At 38.6% G+C, this 17,717-nt stretch overlaps 1 protein-coding gene and 1 non-coding gene across 2 annotated transcripts; both read left to right on the forward strand.

Moving 5' to 3' along the window:
* The first annotated feature begins 5,843 nt into the window (after window positions 1–5,843).
* On the forward strand, window positions 5,844–11,075 carry LOC127427362 (ribosomal L1 domain-containing protein 1-like). Its single transcript, XM_051674926.1, has 9 exons — window positions 5,844–5,965; window positions 6,315–6,454; window positions 6,558–6,696; window positions 9,442–9,590; window positions 9,702–9,803; window positions 10,044–10,137; window positions 10,244–10,369; window positions 10,495–10,641; window positions 10,823–11,075. The coding sequence occupies exons 1-9, from the start codon at window positions 5,885–5,887 to the stop codon at window positions 10,964–10,966; spliced, it is 1,122 nt and encodes a 373-aa protein (XP_051530886.1). The 5' UTR covers window positions 5,844–5,884; the 3' UTR covers window positions 10,967–11,075.
* LOC127427514 (small nucleolar RNA SNORA55) lies at window positions 6,757–6,883 on the forward strand. Its single transcript, XR_007894950.1, has one exon. It is a non-coding gene; the product is annotated as a small nucleolar RNA SNORA55 (small nucleolar RNA).
* Window positions 11,076–17,717: the final 6,642 nt, after the last annotated feature.

Consider the following 17,717-nt stretch of genomic DNA (forward strand, 5'->3'; position numbering starts at 1 on the left):
CAGTAGGTAATGCGCCCTGCCACACTGCAAAAAATGTTCAGGAATGTTTTGAGAAACATGACAAAGAGTTCAAGGTGTTGACCTGGCCTCCAAATTCCCCAGATCTCAATTCGATTGAGTATTTATGAGATGTGCTGGACCAACAAGTCCGATCCATGGAGGACCCACCTTGCAACTTACAGGACTCAAAGGAACTGCTGCGAACGTCTTGGTGCCAGATACCACAGGACACCTTCAGAGGTCTTGTGGAGTCCATGCCTCGACGGGTTAGAGCTGTTTTGGCAGCACAAGGGGAACCTACACGATATTAGGCAGGTGGTTTTAAATTGTGGCTGATCGGTGTATAATATATATAAATTATCAGTGGATAGGACTCTTCAGCTGGAGGCATATCAAAAGATGTGTCGATGATGGTGGTAAATTGCCTATGATGCCATTTAATGTCCTCCTCATTGGTAAATCTGACATTAATCAGTTCCTCATGCTCCTGTGTCTCCTTAGTCTCTACACTGGCTTCTACCTCAACCTCATCTGCTACCTCAAGTTCTTCACTGTCTCTGTCCCTCTCTAAACCTATGAAAAATAAGTACACCTTACTTTTAAACTATTCTCAATTTTAATATTTAACATGAGATATTTACTGCTAACTTCTAAACTTACCATCTATCTCACTCCTTGTCTCATCATCTGCCTCATCTTCTGAATCCAAGCAGTCATTATCGGATAGTTCACCATTTACCAGAAGTTCAAGGAAGTCTACCTCTGTATACTCTAAGAGTATATTCATAATAATATTATCAATTTTAAAGGTGCTATATGTAAGATTGACAACAAGTGTTTTAAATGGTACTGCAGTCCAAATTCAAAATATTGGAGAGTTGTCTGCCCCGCCCCAGACTCGAAGCTCATGAGGGTTGCTAGAATGTTGACACACAAATTAGCCAATTCAGAATCCGTTTTAAAGGATTTGTGGGCTTTAAGCTGTCTCCATTTTCCAAAGGCATCTCCAGTATTTATCCATGTTTTACTACGCCTCTGGTCATGGTGGTTTTTAGATGGATGATGAGGCTTTTTAAGTCTGGTGGAATCTGTTTTCTCTGATCCAGTTCGTTTGCTGGTTTCCATGACTGCATCAAGCAGTGTTGTTTGCCTGAAAACTTGTTCAAATCTGGCAACCAGGCGGTGTCGAAATACTATTGGTGAGTGGGCAGTGGGCAGGATCACACAGACCAAAACATAAACAGAAATTCGGCCCGGAATGGAAACTTCACAGTAGAATATACTGGCTGTAGTATTGTTATCGGAGAAGCCAGTATTTCAATTTAGCATGTTTCCTAATTCTCTAATGAAATATTATGGCCATTTTATGATTTAGTACAGAAAAAATATTACATATAGCACCTTTAAATTGATGACAATAAACATATTGTCAAATCACATTTTAGCTATGAAATATGTCCCAAATTTGAGGTTCTTTCTGATGTCTCTTAAGACCTGATGTCCATTGGGAGGGACATTAATTTTTTTTAAAAATCCTGTGCTCTAAAACTTTGAATTATCTTCAAATTTACTTTAGATATTATCACTTGATAGTGTTAAGATTATAACCTGTGCAAATTGATGAAGCTACCATGGACATAAAATAGTATTTAAAAGGAGGAAAAGGGTGCCTCCTACTCCTCTTGTCTAGTCGGTGAGTCATGGCTGTGTTGTGTGATTCCTGAAACTCTCTCGGATTAAGTTAGCTGACCTGGCATTGTTCAAATTATGAAAGCATACATTTTTATTGGTTTACAGAGAAAAACATGTCATGTCCATTCCAGTGGACGCAGGGTCTGGAGGGGTTAATAAATTAGCCACTACGTCTGATTTTGAGGCAACTGATGGCAAAACCTTGGAAGAAACAGTACAGCATCTTAAAACGTCCACCTGCTTAGGGTTGGGAATCGATTCAAAAAAGAATCTATTCCGAGGCATTGGGAATCGACTCCAAAGCTGGAGTCGATTCCTTTTGGGGAAACCGGTTGATATTTTCGGACTGTTTATTTCCTCGACCACTGAACTACTACACATTTTAGAAGCCTAACAGCACTAATACAATTTACAAAATGATTATAAAATGACTGCATCTTAACGATCATCAATCTGACTCTGAGTCAAATCTGCCCCGTTTGTTCATCTGTATGAAGCAATCACTCAAGCCCCTCAACACACCTGCTTTCCAGACCTGCATAGTCTGCCGGTATTTTACTTTGGATAAAACTAATAATCAAGTAACATGCCAAATTTGTGACAGTAAACTGGCGTACAATAATAACTTCCCCGATGTTACAACACAAGTCTGCAACAAGGAGATGGCAGAGTTGAGTCAGCTTCCCAGTTCACATCAATAAATCTGTATGTTAAAGTTTAAATGATCAATGTGCTGCATTTCTAAAAGCGAGAGTCTAACACTTCTCTACTCGTTCTCGACATTTTTACAGTGTTTAAAACCTTTTGCATATATTTATTTTTTAATTAGCCTATATATATTAGTATGAAATAAACCAGTTCAACAATCCGTCATACTTTTAAGTCAAATACTTTATTTAAACAATTCAATTTTAAAATGGCATGTTTCAATAATTACAAAATTGCATGATCTCTACATTGCATAATGTGCATTGTTACGGAAATTATTTATTTATTTTCTCATTCACATATTTACAAAAATTTTGGCTATTAAATTAACAGCCTACAAAACAAATGCACCAACACAGAGAATATGACAGCATTTCTCCAGATTTGGAATGAGGAGCTTATAACAAAAAACTTAGCAACTCCTTCAAGCCAGTTTAATAAAACAATGAACATTATTCAGAGATATGATTCATACACAAAATGTGGTTAATGCTCAGTAAAATTATTATTGTATCATTAATACCTTTTTATTTAACATCAAGGCTATTTAACAAATCCAGATATTATTTTTGTTAACATTATTATTAACTGCATTGTAGCATTTGGTCATTTCAGCGCGTGAGCACAACACCGAACTGACGCGAATGGTGAGAAACGGAGTACCCGTCTGTGCTCGTTTATGGCGCGAGTATCTGCCACTGACTACGCAACATCTGCACAACAGACGGCACAAAACAAATAATGTTCAGCGAAAATTCAAATGAAGTATTTGGAACTATATCAGATTGCAGGGAATTTTTTTTTTTGCCCAGAGGCTCCTTTAATTTCCGACCCTGGATGGAACTATATGGAAATGAGAGATGTAACAGGTGTTTACGCGTCCCTCTTCACAATGCAGCTGGTACATTATGCAAAACATTTTAGCTAATTCTGTCTTTCTTGCAAATGTGCTGCATTATGAATAATGAGGGAGCGCCAAGATATGAAAGGCGCACGCACTAGCAATGTTAACAGCTTTGTTGATTATAAACAGGAAAGATATAGTTCCCCTCCTTTATGGTTTCATTACACACACACACACACACACAAATCATTACTCTGCAATCTGCTAAAATAATGCAATGAAAACTGCGTAAATAGCATTTTTTTTGTTTTTGTTTTTTTAGTTACTTTTTTTTTTTAAAGCAACCCCAACCCCCACCCCCAATGTCATTGTTGCATCTCTGTCCTAGACAGACCGGAAAACTGGGTAGGGCTCTCTCAGACAGTCCTCAGCTGGTTCAGGCCATATCTACAAGTTACATATCTAAGAGTTACTATGTGAACATAGGCATCCATGACGTGTGGAGTCCCACAAGTCTCAAGAAACAAGTTCCCACAAGTTCTTGCACCGCTCCTTTTTAAACTGTATAAGCTCCCACTAGGCCAAATTATGAAAAATAACCCAATAGTGTACCACAGCTATGCAGACCACACCCAGATCTACCTAACCCTATCACCAAATGACTTAAGCCCCATAGACTCTCTGTGCCAGTGCACTGATGTTAGATGTGCCGAAACTTGCTTCAATCAAACAAAGACAAGACAGAGGTAATTGTATTTGGCAACAAAGGCGATATTCCCATGGGAACACATACCTTGATTCCAGGGGTCTAAAAACAAAAAAATCAAGAAAGGAGTCATTTTGGAGTCAGACCTTAGATTTAATAGTCAAATCAAAGAAATAACTAAATCAGCTTACTGTCTTCTAAAAAATATAGTGAGAATTAGATGTTTTGTATCAAGTCAAGGCTTAAAGAAACTTGTTCATGCATTCATCAACAGCAGTGTGGACTACTGCAATGGACTCCTCACCGGCCTTCCCAAAAAGACCATTAGACAGCTGCAGCTCATTCATAATGCTGCTGCAAGGATTTTGACGCAAACCAAAAAATCTGATCATATAACTCCAGTCCTCAGGTCTTTACACTGGATTCCAGTTACATTTAGAATTGATTTTAAGGTACCAGTACTAGTTTATAAATCACTCAATGGCTTAGAACTTAAATACATTGTAGGTGCTTGTTGAATATAAACTAACTGACCTCTCAGATCATTAGGATCAAGTCAGTTAGAACTACACAGGGTTCAGTCAAAACAAGGTGAAACATTGTTCAGCTATTATACCACCTGCAACTGGAACCAGCTTCCAGAGAAGTCAGATGTGCTCCAAAAGTAGCTGCATTCAAATCCAGACTGAAAACACATCTTTTTAGCTGTGCATACTGTCTGAGTACTGTGCTGCTCTCACTGATTGCACTGTATCATTTTATCTTTGTATTCTCTTCCTTTAAAAATTAATTAATTAATTCATTAATTAATCATTTATATAATTTTAAATCGATTTTTAAATGTTGTTTTATTACTTTTCTCATTTCTTGTTCTAAATTGGTTTTAAAATAGATTTTTTTTCATGTTCCTTGTATTTTCTTTATGTAAAGCACTTTTAATTACCATTGTGTATAAAATGTGATATATAAATAAAGTTGCCTTGCCTTGCCAATACACAAGTTTTAACAGAAGAATTCTGCCTTTATAGCCTCCAAAATGGGCCCCATTCACTTCCATTTTAAGTGCCTCACTGAAACCTCAATTTTGGTCTTTTGTATAGAAAAGGAGGGACGAGTCAAAATAATAATTTTTTTGTGGTAATCAACATTATGCCACATATGCTGTCGATAGACCTTTTTCACACTTTTTCAACGAGTAAGTAAAAGATTGCAGGGTAAATTTCAGCAGTGAATGGGAGATCACAGCAAATATTATTTTCACTTATCCATTTGCTCCAACAGCAAACGAAAAAAAATCCACTGTTACTTTTCAATGACTTTCCAGAAGAGGGAAGAATAGAGAGCGGTGGATTAAGAGTCAAATGGGAGAAAATGACATTGCAGCTGTGGTAACATTTTTTTTTTTTTTAACTAATTCCAGGGTAGTATAACACAAAGCATGATGTTATAAATTTACACTCAATATTTAAAAAAATTGCTAATATAAAAAAGTTTGCCAGATTTACGCTGATAAATAAGGCGGAAACGCGTCATCACAGTCCGTGGAAAAAGGTCTGTTTTTGAGCTTAACTTGTTTTGAACTGGGACTATTCCTATAAGAACCCCCAAAGGGAATAATGCAACAATGTGTTATTAATAATATTATTATTTTTTCTATGTATTAAGTTACCATTACTTACTAATAAGCAAACAAAAACGGAAAATTACCATGATTATCAGCTGAACAAATACATCCTGGGCATCTGCTCTAAACATATGGCGAATCTATTTCCTGACAATAAAATATAACCTACTTATAAATTTTCTGTTAAAAGTCCACCAAGCTTTCATTTGTATTTAATTCAAGCCTGGATTGAAAATAAAAAGCATAAGACGTTATAATGGTCATGCTAAAACTTTTTTCAAAATAAAAGTAATTTGAGGTACCATCGGAAATGCACATGCGCTGTGAGGGTTCTCTACACACGTGCATCATGGAGTCCACACGAGATGAATTGGATCTCGATCGCTCTCAGGTAAACGAGCAATGTTTAACCATGTTCTCCCATATTTTTCATATAGTATTTGTTTCGTCTGGGTCAGCATATCTAAGATTGGGTGAGTAACTTTACAATTTCAATTAACAGACAAGGCTGCATGTTGGTAAACTGATTTGCTGACATTGTAACGACATGTAAGCGACTCGAAGACAAGCATTGACGTGTATTATGTGTCTTATTTTTTTATCTTTATGAATGCTGTAGTTTTAGTTCTGCCTCAAATGCCTCATGACTGATTTAAAAAAAGTGTTGCTGTTTTTGACATTGGAAAATTGAACTACTGCTGTTATAAATGCATTAATTGTGTAAATTATATGTATTTCAGGTGAAAAAGGCTGTACAGGCATTACAAGCCTATTTAAAGAGCACCACCTCATCCAAAAAACTGTTAATAAATGAGGGTCAGGCCATCTCTCTTCTCTTCACTCAATGGAAAATCCCTAAAAAAGAGCAAACCATTCGCATGTAAGTTTGTTTTATGGGATCTAAATCTAACAGTCGTTGATTTTAAGATATTTCATGATTAAATGTAAAATGTGCTACTATTAACAAGTGTTTTGCCCCACAGACCTTTACCCAATGGGCTGAGGACAGAGTCAGGAGAGGTCTGTCTCTTCACCAGAGATGAGCCCAACATGACTTCAGAGCAGACAGAGAAGTTTTACAAGCGGTTACTTGTAGAGAGAGGGGTCAAAAATGTTACAGAGGTATGAAATGCTTTCAGTTAGCCAATTCATATTAAAATTTCTTGTGTAAAAGATTTATATGCACTTCAGCAAACCCTGTCCTTCAGTCTCAGTGCTGGTCGTGGGTTAAAAAGTGTTAAAGTAACCCAGAGTGTATCCAGATGAGTCTTCTCTATTGGAGCTTGTCTCTACAAACTTTGAAACAACTATGACTTCCCAAGCAGATCCATTTGATCTGACAGTGGCTTTGTTCATACTGCCACAAAAGGTTAATGGGTTAAACAAAACACTTCTTAATAGTAGCACATTTAATCATGAAATATCTTAAAATCAACGACTGTTAGAATTAGATCCCATAAAACAAACTTACTTGTGAGTGGTTTGCTCCTTTTTAGGGATTTTGCATAGAGTGAAGAGAAGAGAGATGGCCTGACCCTCATTTATTAACAGTTTTTTGGATGAGGTGGTGCTCTTTAAAAAGGCCTATAATGCCTGTACAGCCTTTTTCACCTGTAATACATATAATTAACACATTTAATGCATTTATAATGGCAGTAGTTAAAATTTTTTTAGGACTGACTGTTCACACTGTAATTTTGCAAGCAAGTCATTAGACAAAACTGGAAATTATGCCTCTGCTCTTGTCCATGATGCCGAACTCACAAAGCATATGAGAGAACGTAAGCGACAGAGACATTTTATCCATTTATGCATATGTGTCCAAAACCATTCACAATTCTTCATTACATAGTAAATGCCCCATAAATCTGTTTATGATAATTAGTTTATTTGGATAGATCAGTGTTTCCCAACCTTTTTTCTGCCACGGCACACTTTTTATGACGAAAAAATTCTACGGCACACCACTATCCCTCATAGGCTAACCATCATCAATATTTTTCCTTTTAAAGAACTTTTCCATGTTTTCTGTCCATCTTAGTAGCATGTTTACTTGTAATGTTTGAAATTCGGCTATGCAGAAAAAACAAAACAAGTCACATAGGTTTTCTACGCTGTGTGAGGTCACAGGTGGCAAGAGCGCTAAATGGGTAATGAAAAAACAACAAATTTACTGCTTTTCTAATTTGTAGATTAGTTCTTGCAATGCCACAACAAATTACAGGGATGCGAACTCATGAGGGGCAAAAAAGGTGCGACAATCATTGGTCCACGAACATTTTTTTGGGGATATTTTTTTTTTAAAGAATAAGCTAAAAGCAATTCCAGCTATTTTAGTGATTCAAGTTTATTCAGGTTTACAATTGTGCAGAATTAGCTGCCAAATAAAGAGTATTTTGGTGAGGCTTGCTTCTGTTTCACAAATTTGTTCAATTTTATTAACTGATTAGTTCAGTGACCCCTTCTGGAAATGTCACTAGGTGTCGACAAATGAGCATCTTATGTGCTATGAGTGAGTCAGTGAATCATTTTGAGTCGTTCATGACCGAAATCTACCAAGAGACTTTATAGTGTTTAAGCATTAAAAGAACAAAGCAGATCTATTGTTTTCCTTCAGTCTGAGCATTATTTTTCATCCAAAAAGACAACAATAATAGTCTAATAAGTGGGTTTCAATAACGTCCCTACCTTCTCCTTTATTAAAACTTGCATGGCTACAAATCTACTGACTTCAGTATTAGAATTATAAACACAAAGCAGATCTACGGTATCATTTTCCTACAGTAGCCTATTTAAACAGCTGAGCTTGACTTTTATCAGAAAAGACTACAGTAATAGACAAATAATAATAATTTTGAGTTTCAATAATGTTCTTTTGTCATTGTATAGCACATTTCACATTAGTTGAGTCGAGGTGTCAACGCTCCGTTCAATGCCAGCGTCAAGCGCCGCTTTGCCCTCCACATGACGATTTGCAGAAAGTGTCACAGAGGGGCGATTTTACGAGTTTGCCACGTAAAAAAGTGGGAGGTGTGCACAATAAACATTGAAAACGTATTTGGAAGAAAGAAAAAAGCTTGCAGTTGCTGTGATAGCAGAAAATAATAAAAGGACTCATTTATGTTTAGGTCTAAGCGTTTTCTTGGTGAATTTAAATTAGTTCAGTAACTGGGGTCTCTGATATTCGTAAACGATAAGGTAATATTTAATTAAAAGAAATTGAGACATTCAATGTCTCCACAAATTTGGACAGTTTTTATATATTTCTTGTTGCTTAGTACTCTCAAAGACATTATTGGTGAAGCAAAAACGTGTGTGAAAAACACTTTGGTGTAAAGTGATGTCACTTTATAGACTTCAGTGTATTCTGCAGCGCTGACGCGAGTCATGTGAAAGACCCTTAACGTGTATAAATATCAGTCGCTTTTGCACATTAATCATTGCTCTTCACAATCACAAAAGTGACCGATTATGGTTTCAAAACGGCGAATTTCTCCGAAAGGTGAGGAGTTTGGATCCCTGAATTTTTTTTTTCATACATTTATATATTTTGTAGAATTTTATAATTTTCCATGGCACACCTGACAATCTTTCACGGCACACTAGTGTGCCACGGTACAGTGGTTGGGAAACATTGGGATAGAGTGCACTTTGTATTACATTACAACCATGTCATGCCTCGAATTAATAAAAAAACTACTCAATCACATCTGAACATTGTCTCATCCGAAAAATCTGATTTTAATCAAATCAGATTTATCAGACACCAACATATCTGATTTTTCCTGCCTGTCTGAACAAAACCCAAATGTCGTGGAATGTACCTATCTTGGAAAATAATTTTACATTTGAGATTTTTCTTGTTAGGTCATTCCCTTCAAAGTGTTAAGGACTGAGTATAAGCCGTTTGAAGCCAAGAGGAGACTGCTCAGTAACTTTGATATATTTCTGTCAGATGCACGTATCCGACGCAGGCTACCGTCTCACATTGGCAAGCATTTCTACGAAAGGAAGAAGTGAGAGTATATCATTTCTAACTTAAAATTCACTCTTGTTGTATCATATACATATTGTTTTTCACATTTATTGTCAATGACATATTCATAGCTGTTCTTTCTCTGTCTCAGGAGTCCTCTGTCAGTGGATCTAAAGAGCAGACACCTGGCCAGAGACATGGAACGCCTCATTCAGGGCACCACCCTTAGTGTCTCAAAGAAAGGATCCTGCTGGTATGGGCCTTGTTTATTTACTGTGATACAAAAAGTTGGAAGCACATCAGCAAACCATTTCTGTCTCCATCACAACTGGAAGTGGTTTTAAAACTGTGCATATAATAACTCAGAGTATCCAGATGAGTCTCTTCATCTATTGGAACTTGTCCCTACAAACTATGACAAATGTGCCTTACACCTAACACAATTTCTCTCATGAATATCAGTTGCCCTGATTATGAGTTGGTTTGTTTGCAGCATGGCACGTGTAGCACATTCAGGCATGACGGCAGATGAGATAGTCGAGAATGTGGTCACGGCAGTTTCCACCATCTCTACAAAGTTAGAAATGGTGCGTAGAGTGGGACAATAATTTTGTGTGCATGACTAGCGCTCTTTCATTACACTTTAGAAAGAATGAAAAATATATTAGTTTTTCATTTTTGTGTTTTCCCCAGAAAGGAAAAAATATAAAAATCATCCATTTAAAAAGTCTGACCTCAGTTGCTCTACCTATCTACACCTCTGATCTGAGTCATCTCAAACTGGTGGAGGTGGCCCAGAAGAAAGCCACTGTAACCAAGGTAATGCCGGCCTCAAGGCACAAAATGAATTCACGGGCAGTCATGAGGCCAATTATTCTATATTTTTTGTAAAATGAAAATTACGGCTGCTTTTCAAAGTCACTGGATTTACCCTTTATTTTCAGCAAGCACAAAAGAGGAAGATCGAAAATAAGAATACAGAAGTATTAGACAAGATCCCTAAAGAGATGGAGGCAGAGAATGACAGTGAAGAGGAGGAAATTCCACAACTGGTGCCAATCGAGACACCAACCAAAAAGCCAAGACAGGAGGTCAGTATTGAATGCCTGTCTAACAAAGGACAATATGTTCAACCAGTATCTTATAAACACTGCATTTGTGTTACACAATTATTTGTGATTTCTGGGCATACATTTTGCAGTTGTCCTGCATGCATTTTATTTATTTACATGCAATTTGTGTTTAAAATTATGGAAAATTTGTATTTTTCAGGAGATACCCAAAAAAGGATTAAAAAAAGTACCTAAGCCTACTGCTGGTAAAGGACTAAAGAAAATCAGAAAAGACAAGAAAATGGCAAAGAAAACATCGAAGGTCACAGCACTTGGGCTGAAAAGAAAAGCTAAAGTCAAATAAATCAAATACAGTCATAACTAATTGTGCACCACCTCTCCCTTTGAACGGTTTCATATGTTGGACATGTACTGTATCAAGAGTTGTATATAATAAAGTATACCATACATCAGTGGTTATCAACTGGTTTTGCTTCGGGCCCAGATTTTACATTGGAAATCAAGTGGCGATCAAAGTAAAAACGTAACCTGTATTTAATGTATCCTGGGTCGCATTCTTTTGGTCTTGCGTAGTTTTGTTCATGGTATTTCAAGTAAAAGTGAATGCATCAAGTGACATTATTTTTGTTGTTGATGTCAACAAAAAAAGCTACAGGAAGTTTTCTCTCCCCCTTTTAAAAATTGAAGAGCATATTTATTTATGTAAGCCCATTATTATTCTGTTTCCTAATTTCAAACATCATATAAACAGAACATTCATAATACATAGGAAGAAAGGCTCCTAATGACCATGGTTGTCAATGTAGTTAATCTTTTTTTATTAAAAGTTTTTGATTCCACATATAAAAATATTTGGAATCACATTATTTACAACCCTTCTTTCCGAACATTAACCACCCCACCACCCAACACAAACAGGTACCCCAGTGGTCAAATACAATTGACAAAGACACACAAACAAACAATAAAACTGAAGAAAATATTTAGAAATACATTTAAAAAAAGTATATGTTCAAAAAAAAAAAGGCTAAAACTTACACATTTAAAACAACATGTCTCCTTCCACTGCCCCTCCCCAAGAGCCCTCCAAAAAGGTCAAATATCTGCCCCACTTCCTGATGAACATATCCATGTTGCCTAGCCTTCTATATGACAACTCTTCCCAAGCTGCCACCCTGTCCATCTCCTTACACCACTCATGAAACGAGGGGGCTCCAACTGACTTCCATCCTCTAAGGATAACCTGTCTGCCCACCATAACACAGGCCAGGATCCAATTCTTCATGTACTTATCTCCTACATCAATGACTGCCCCCATCACCCAAAATACAGAGCCTGGGGCAAAAGGAGATCCAAGTACCCAATACATCGGCCATAAAATTCTGGACCCTCAACCAGAACTCCTGTATCTTATGACACCCCCCAAAAACATGGGTGGTGTCTCCATCTTCTAAATGGCATTGCCAGCAGGTGGGTGTGTTCTTAAGACCAAGCCTATACAATTTAGAAGGGGTCCAATAAAATCTATGTACAGGTGCATCTCAAATTAGAATGTCGTGGAAAAGTTCATTTATTTCAGTAATTCAACTCAAATTGTGAAACTCGTGTATTAAATAAATTCAATGCACACAGACTGAAGTAGTTTAAGTCTTTGGTTCTTTTAATTGTGATGATTTTGGCTCACATTTAACAAAAACCCACCAATTCACTATCTCAAAAAATTAGAATACATCATAAGACCAATAAAAAAAAAACATTTTTATTGAATTGTTGGCCTTCTGGAAAGTATGTTCATTTACTGTATATGTACTCAATACTTGGTAGGGGCTCCTTTTACTTTAATTACTGCCTCAATTCGGTGTGGCATGGAGGTGATCAGTTTGTGGCACTGCTGAGGTGGTATGGAAGCCCAGGTTTCTTTGACAGTGGCCTTCAGCTCATCTGCATTTTTTGGTCTCTTGTTTCTCATTTTCCTCTTGACAATACCCCATAGATTCTCTATGGGGTTCAGGTCTGGTGAGTTTGCTGGCCAGTCAAGCACACCAACACCATGGTTATTTAACCAACTTTTGGTGCTTTTGGCAGTGTGGGCAGGTGCCAAATCCTGCTGGAAAATGAAATTAGCATCTTTAAAAAGCTGGTCAGCAGAAGGAAGCATGAAGTGCTCCAACATTTCTTGGTAAACGGGTGCAGTGACTTTGGTTTTCAAAAAACACAATGGACCAACACCAGCAGATGACATTGCACCCCAAATCATCACAGACTGTGGAAACTTAACACTGGACTTCAAGCAACTTGGGCTATGAGCTTCTCCACCCTTCCTCCAGACTCTAGGACCTTGGTTTCCAAATGAAATACAAAACTTGCTCTCATCTGCAAAGAGGACTTTGGACCACTGGGCAACAGTCCAGTTCTTCTCCTTAGCCCAGGTAAGACGCCTCTGACGTTGTCTGTGGTTCAGGAGTGGCTTAACAAGAGGAATACGACAACTGTAGCCAAATTCCTTGACACGTCTGTGTGTGGTGGCTCTTGATGCCTTGACCCCAGCCTCAGTCCATTCCTTGTGAAGGTCACCCAAATTCTTGAATTGATTTTGCTTGACAATCATAAGGCTGCGGTTCTCTCGGTTGGTTGTGCATCTTTTTCTTCCACACTTTTTCCTTCCACTCAACTTTCTGTTAACATGCTTGGATACAGCACTCTGTGAACAGCCAGCTTCTTTGGCAATGAATGTTTGTGGCTTACCCTCCTTGTGAAGAGTGTCAATTATTGTCTTCTGGACAACTGTCAGATCAGCAGTTTTCCCCATGATTGTGTAGCCTAGTGAACCAAACTGAGAGACCATTTTGAAGGCTCAGGAAACCTTTGCAGGTGTTTTGAGTTGATTAGCTGATTGGCATGTCACCATATTCTAATTTGTTGAGATAGTGAATTGGTGGGTTTTTGTTAAATGTGAGCCAAAATCATCACAATTAAAAGAACCAAAGACTTAAACTACTTCAGTCTGTGTGCATTGAATTTATTTAATACACGAGTTTCACAATTTGAGTTGAATTACTGAAATAAATGAACTTTTCCACGACATTCTAATTTATTGAGATGCACCTGTAGAATCTTGAATTGCATAAGGCGCACCCTTGCATCTCTAGATGCAGACTTGGAGTTTTTAAGAATCCTAGCCCACACTCCCTCCTCCAAAAACAAATTTAAATCTTCCTCCCATAATCTTTTGAGGGAATTTAAAGCTCCGTCCCCCAGACTCTGAATTAGCAGTGAGTAATACACTGATGCCTCATGACCTTTTCCAAAAGCTGTAATCACCACTCCCAGAGTATCTGCCGCACTAGGGGGGTGTGCGCCACTCCCAAAATGTAGTTAATCTTAAATGATAATAACTTATAGTATTTATTTAAAAAAAATACTAGCAGAAACACATTTTGAAACTGGAACTGTCGCTGTTGATATAAAAATGAGGTCTAATAGATTCTACCTATATATTATTTTAAGGGTTCCTGCGGAACCTTAAAAAGTCTTAAATTCAGTTTTCCGAAATTTAAGGTAATACAAAGTTGTAGATATCTTAAATGATACAACAAACGTCTTAATTATCATTTAAACGGGTCTTAAATTTGGAGGCATGAATCTTGATATGTCCTAATGTGAGTATCAAACTTCAAAAGATTATGAACTTATTAAATAAATGCACGCGCTTCCTTCAATGTGAAAACACTGTTGTATTTTCTCCAAGCACGTGGGGGCTTGTGAGTGTTTCCAGCAGTTCACAATCATTAAGCCATATCGGAAATTTATGACAAGCTATCACTAAAGATCAACTGTTTATGATGATGACATAGTGTTGATGAAATATGACAAGGTTTACTTTTAATTGTTTATATTGTAATACGTTATAGATTATTGTAGGAGTGCCAATTTTATTTCTCTTATTTCAGTGGTTCTCAAAGTGTGGGGCGCGGAAGACTGACCCGTCCGCAAATGTCGTTCACTTTCACACATTCAACATAAATAGTGAAAATATACATTAGAACCGATGTGCGCAATTTCTTTTCTCCCGCCTTGTTTAAACTTTAGCCTGGCACAGCAGCGCATCCTGCGCGCGCAGCTCTTGACAGCCCAAAGCGTTGATGTCAGGTGCGCTCAAGTAAACAAAGTCATTCTTGCGTGCGCGCCAGTTTCAAATGAGTGACGAGGTGGATTAACACGTATATTTCAGTCTGTTCCTCACACAACACTATCATATGGCTTCAGAAGAATTGAAATCTAAGGCACGAGTGTTACGGTGACTTAAATGGCGCTTTTATGTGAGCTTTCGGAGCTTGGACAGCCACAAATACGATCCTCTCATCCCTCAATCTTGTGTTTCACGGATGTAAAAAGTAATACTTATTTTGCACGACGAGGGTGAATAAATTATGGCGGAAAGGTCCGTTTTTATTCAAGTTTATCAGTAAAATTAATCAGGTGCAAATTATTGTCCAGAGGTCCTGACCGCAACCGAAACTGGTACACGCTGTCACGTGATAATTGTTAATTTTTCAGCGCTATCAAGGATGGGCCAATCAGTCATTTATTATTACTGGATGAGGATTTAAAAAAAAAATCTTTTATAGAGACTGCTTAACGTTATTTCCATTCATAGGCATGACTCCTTGCAATTATCAGTTTTTATTTAAAAAATAACTATTCTAGAGTAAAATTGTCTCCAATGAGATATAAAACTTGTTAAATGCGGATAAACGGATGATTCGGTTTTCTGAGCGGACGAGCGCCCCCTGGAGTGGTGTAACTATTCATTCACCCTTACGACTCGACATTGCAGCAAGGCATATGGGGAATACCTTCTTATATGACCTAGTTGAAACATCTCTACAATAACAGCAATTTTCTAATATTGGCTATGGTGTTTGAGCCCCGCCTGTTTTGGCACGAAACTGTCCGCTATAAAAACAGGTGCACAAACACCATTTCCTCAGAATTCCTTCCTTCAAGACAGCGATCATCTCTTGTCTAGAAGCCCTCTACCTTCGCCATCGATATATATGAGTCAGAAGACTTTCCGCTCCCCTGCAGTGCTCCAGCGAACATCATACCACCTTGCCATTTGACGCTTTGCTGGTGAACGGGCCTCAGCATCCTGATTCCCCGCAGTGCCTCGACAGGGTTTGTGTATCCTTACAAAGCAGTTGTATATTGTGTATTGTATATTCTGTGATATAAATATATATTAATTTATATATTTATATATCTAAAAGAGTCACTTAGGTGTTTGTCTTTTTATTGATGTCGTTCCGTAAGTGTTCCTTGTGCGAGAGACACATTCCGCCAGCAGATCAGCATGAGAACTGCTTAGAAGATGCAGAGCTCTCATGGAGACAGACTGTCCTCATTGTGAGGGCATGAGTCTCAAGATGCTTCGCTAGCGAATCACCCTCGTTCTGAGGGATGATTCAGCTTCATACACCCTCCCACCCATCTGTTCTGTGATACCTGAGGATTCACATGAGGAGGCACGGCGGGGCCGCGAGGTCGAGCAGGATGACTTTGAGGTGGTCCACGTGGTGGCACGCACCACGAGCCCCTCAATCTCTCCGAAGCGCATGTTTTCCGAAATGCTATGTGCGAGATGAGCTCCGACTCTCTGAAAGAGCGTGCTGTCTCGTCTCATTCAGCAGTTCTGATGCTGGGGATAACTATGATGATGTCATGTTTCTCGCTGCATCAGGCAGTGGTCAGTGGATGATGCTGCCGCCCCTCCCCCCAGCAAGGGAGAGGAATGTGCATGCGCCACTGACAGGGAGATGCTCCATGCCCTTACAAGGGCAGTCGAAGAGCTTCACCTTGAGTGGTCTCCCCCAGAGGAACCTGAACAGTCTCGCCTTGATGAATGGTTGCTGCAGTCCAGACGCCATCAAATGGCAGCGTCCCGCAAATCTGCCCCATTCTTCCCCAAAGTTCATAACAAACTATCCAAGTCCTGGTGCGTGCCCTTCTTGGCGTGCTCACGCAGTGATGCCATCCTCTTTAGTGTGGATTATGGGGAAAAAAATGGTTATGCCCAATTACCCCCTGTGGAGGAGGCGGTAACGGCACACCTTTGCCCAGAGAGTAACAGGGTGTGAAAATCACGGCCCATACATCCTTCCAAACCATGTCGACAAACGTCTGCACTGGCGGGAAAAGCTTATCACGCAATGGTGGTGCTCCAGGTATTTCAATCCAAGCTCCTCAGGCAAATGGACGAGAACGGCTTCAATCCAGAGACATTCAAAGAGCTCCGCTCGCTACAGACTTAGACTCAATTGGAGACAAAAAACACTGTTCCCCATCTTCCCACTACTGGTTGTCGGGAAAGGAATATTGTTGTTCACAATATTGTTCAAAATGATGTTTCTTTGTATTGTACTCAAATAAATGCAATAAAAAATGCAATAAGTGCAAAAAAGAATACAGCACTCGTTGCACGAGATGCTCACACATTCTCAAAAAAGAGCCCTTTTCCTCTTCAGAGCACACACATTATACGCAACTGCTTCCCTATAGTGAGCCTCGCATCATATCATGCAGTGAGCAAACCAAATTGCCCTCTTTCCCATTACGCGGACGCTTGGCGAGCCCTAACGGTTATTTCAGAATGGGTGCAAAAAACAATCGAACATGGTTATACGATCCAATTTGCACGCCGGCCACCCCGTTTCAATGGCGTTTTGTCTTCCATGGTTTCATCCGAAGATGCGCCAGTGTTATGAGCCAAAATACACAATCTCATCGTGAAAAATGCAATAGAGATTGTGCCAAAATGTCAAGCACAAAAAGAGTTTTACAGCCGTTATTTTCTTGTTCCAAAGAACAAGGGCTTCGAGGGCTTCGGCCGATCCTGGATCTGAGACATGTAAATTGCGCACTCACAAAGCGCCCATTCAAAATGAATACTCCAAAATGGATCTTATCGCATCTACGCCAACATGATTGGTTTGTGTCGATAGATCTGAAGGATGTGTACTTTCATATCCAAATTGTACGACATCACAGAATGTTTTTGAGATTCGCATTCGAGGGAACAGTGTATCAATTCAAAG

This window comes from Myxocyprinus asiaticus, chromosome 36 (genome assembly GCF_019703515.2).
Source record: "Myxocyprinus asiaticus isolate MX2 ecotype Aquarium Trade chromosome 36, UBuf_Myxa_2, whole genome shotgun sequence".
Lineage (NCBI taxonomy): Eukaryota > Metazoa > Chordata > Actinopteri > Cypriniformes > Catostomidae > Myxocyprinus > Myxocyprinus asiaticus.

Excerpts from the sequence above, each read along its gene's own strand:
- LOC127427362 (XM_051674926.1), top strand. The coding sequence starts at position 5,885 with ATGCACATGCGCTGTGAGGGTTCTCTACACACGTGCATCATGGAGTCC. Across the intron at positions 6,455-6,557 it reads AAAGAGCAAACCATTCGCAT|ACCTTTACCCAATGGGCTGA; the intron begins GTAAGTTTGTTT and ends TTTGCCCCACAG. Across the intron at positions 10,138-10,243 it reads TCTCTACAAAGTTAGAAATG|AAAGGAAAAAATATAAAAAT; the intron begins GTGCGTAGAGTG and ends TGTTTTCCCCAG.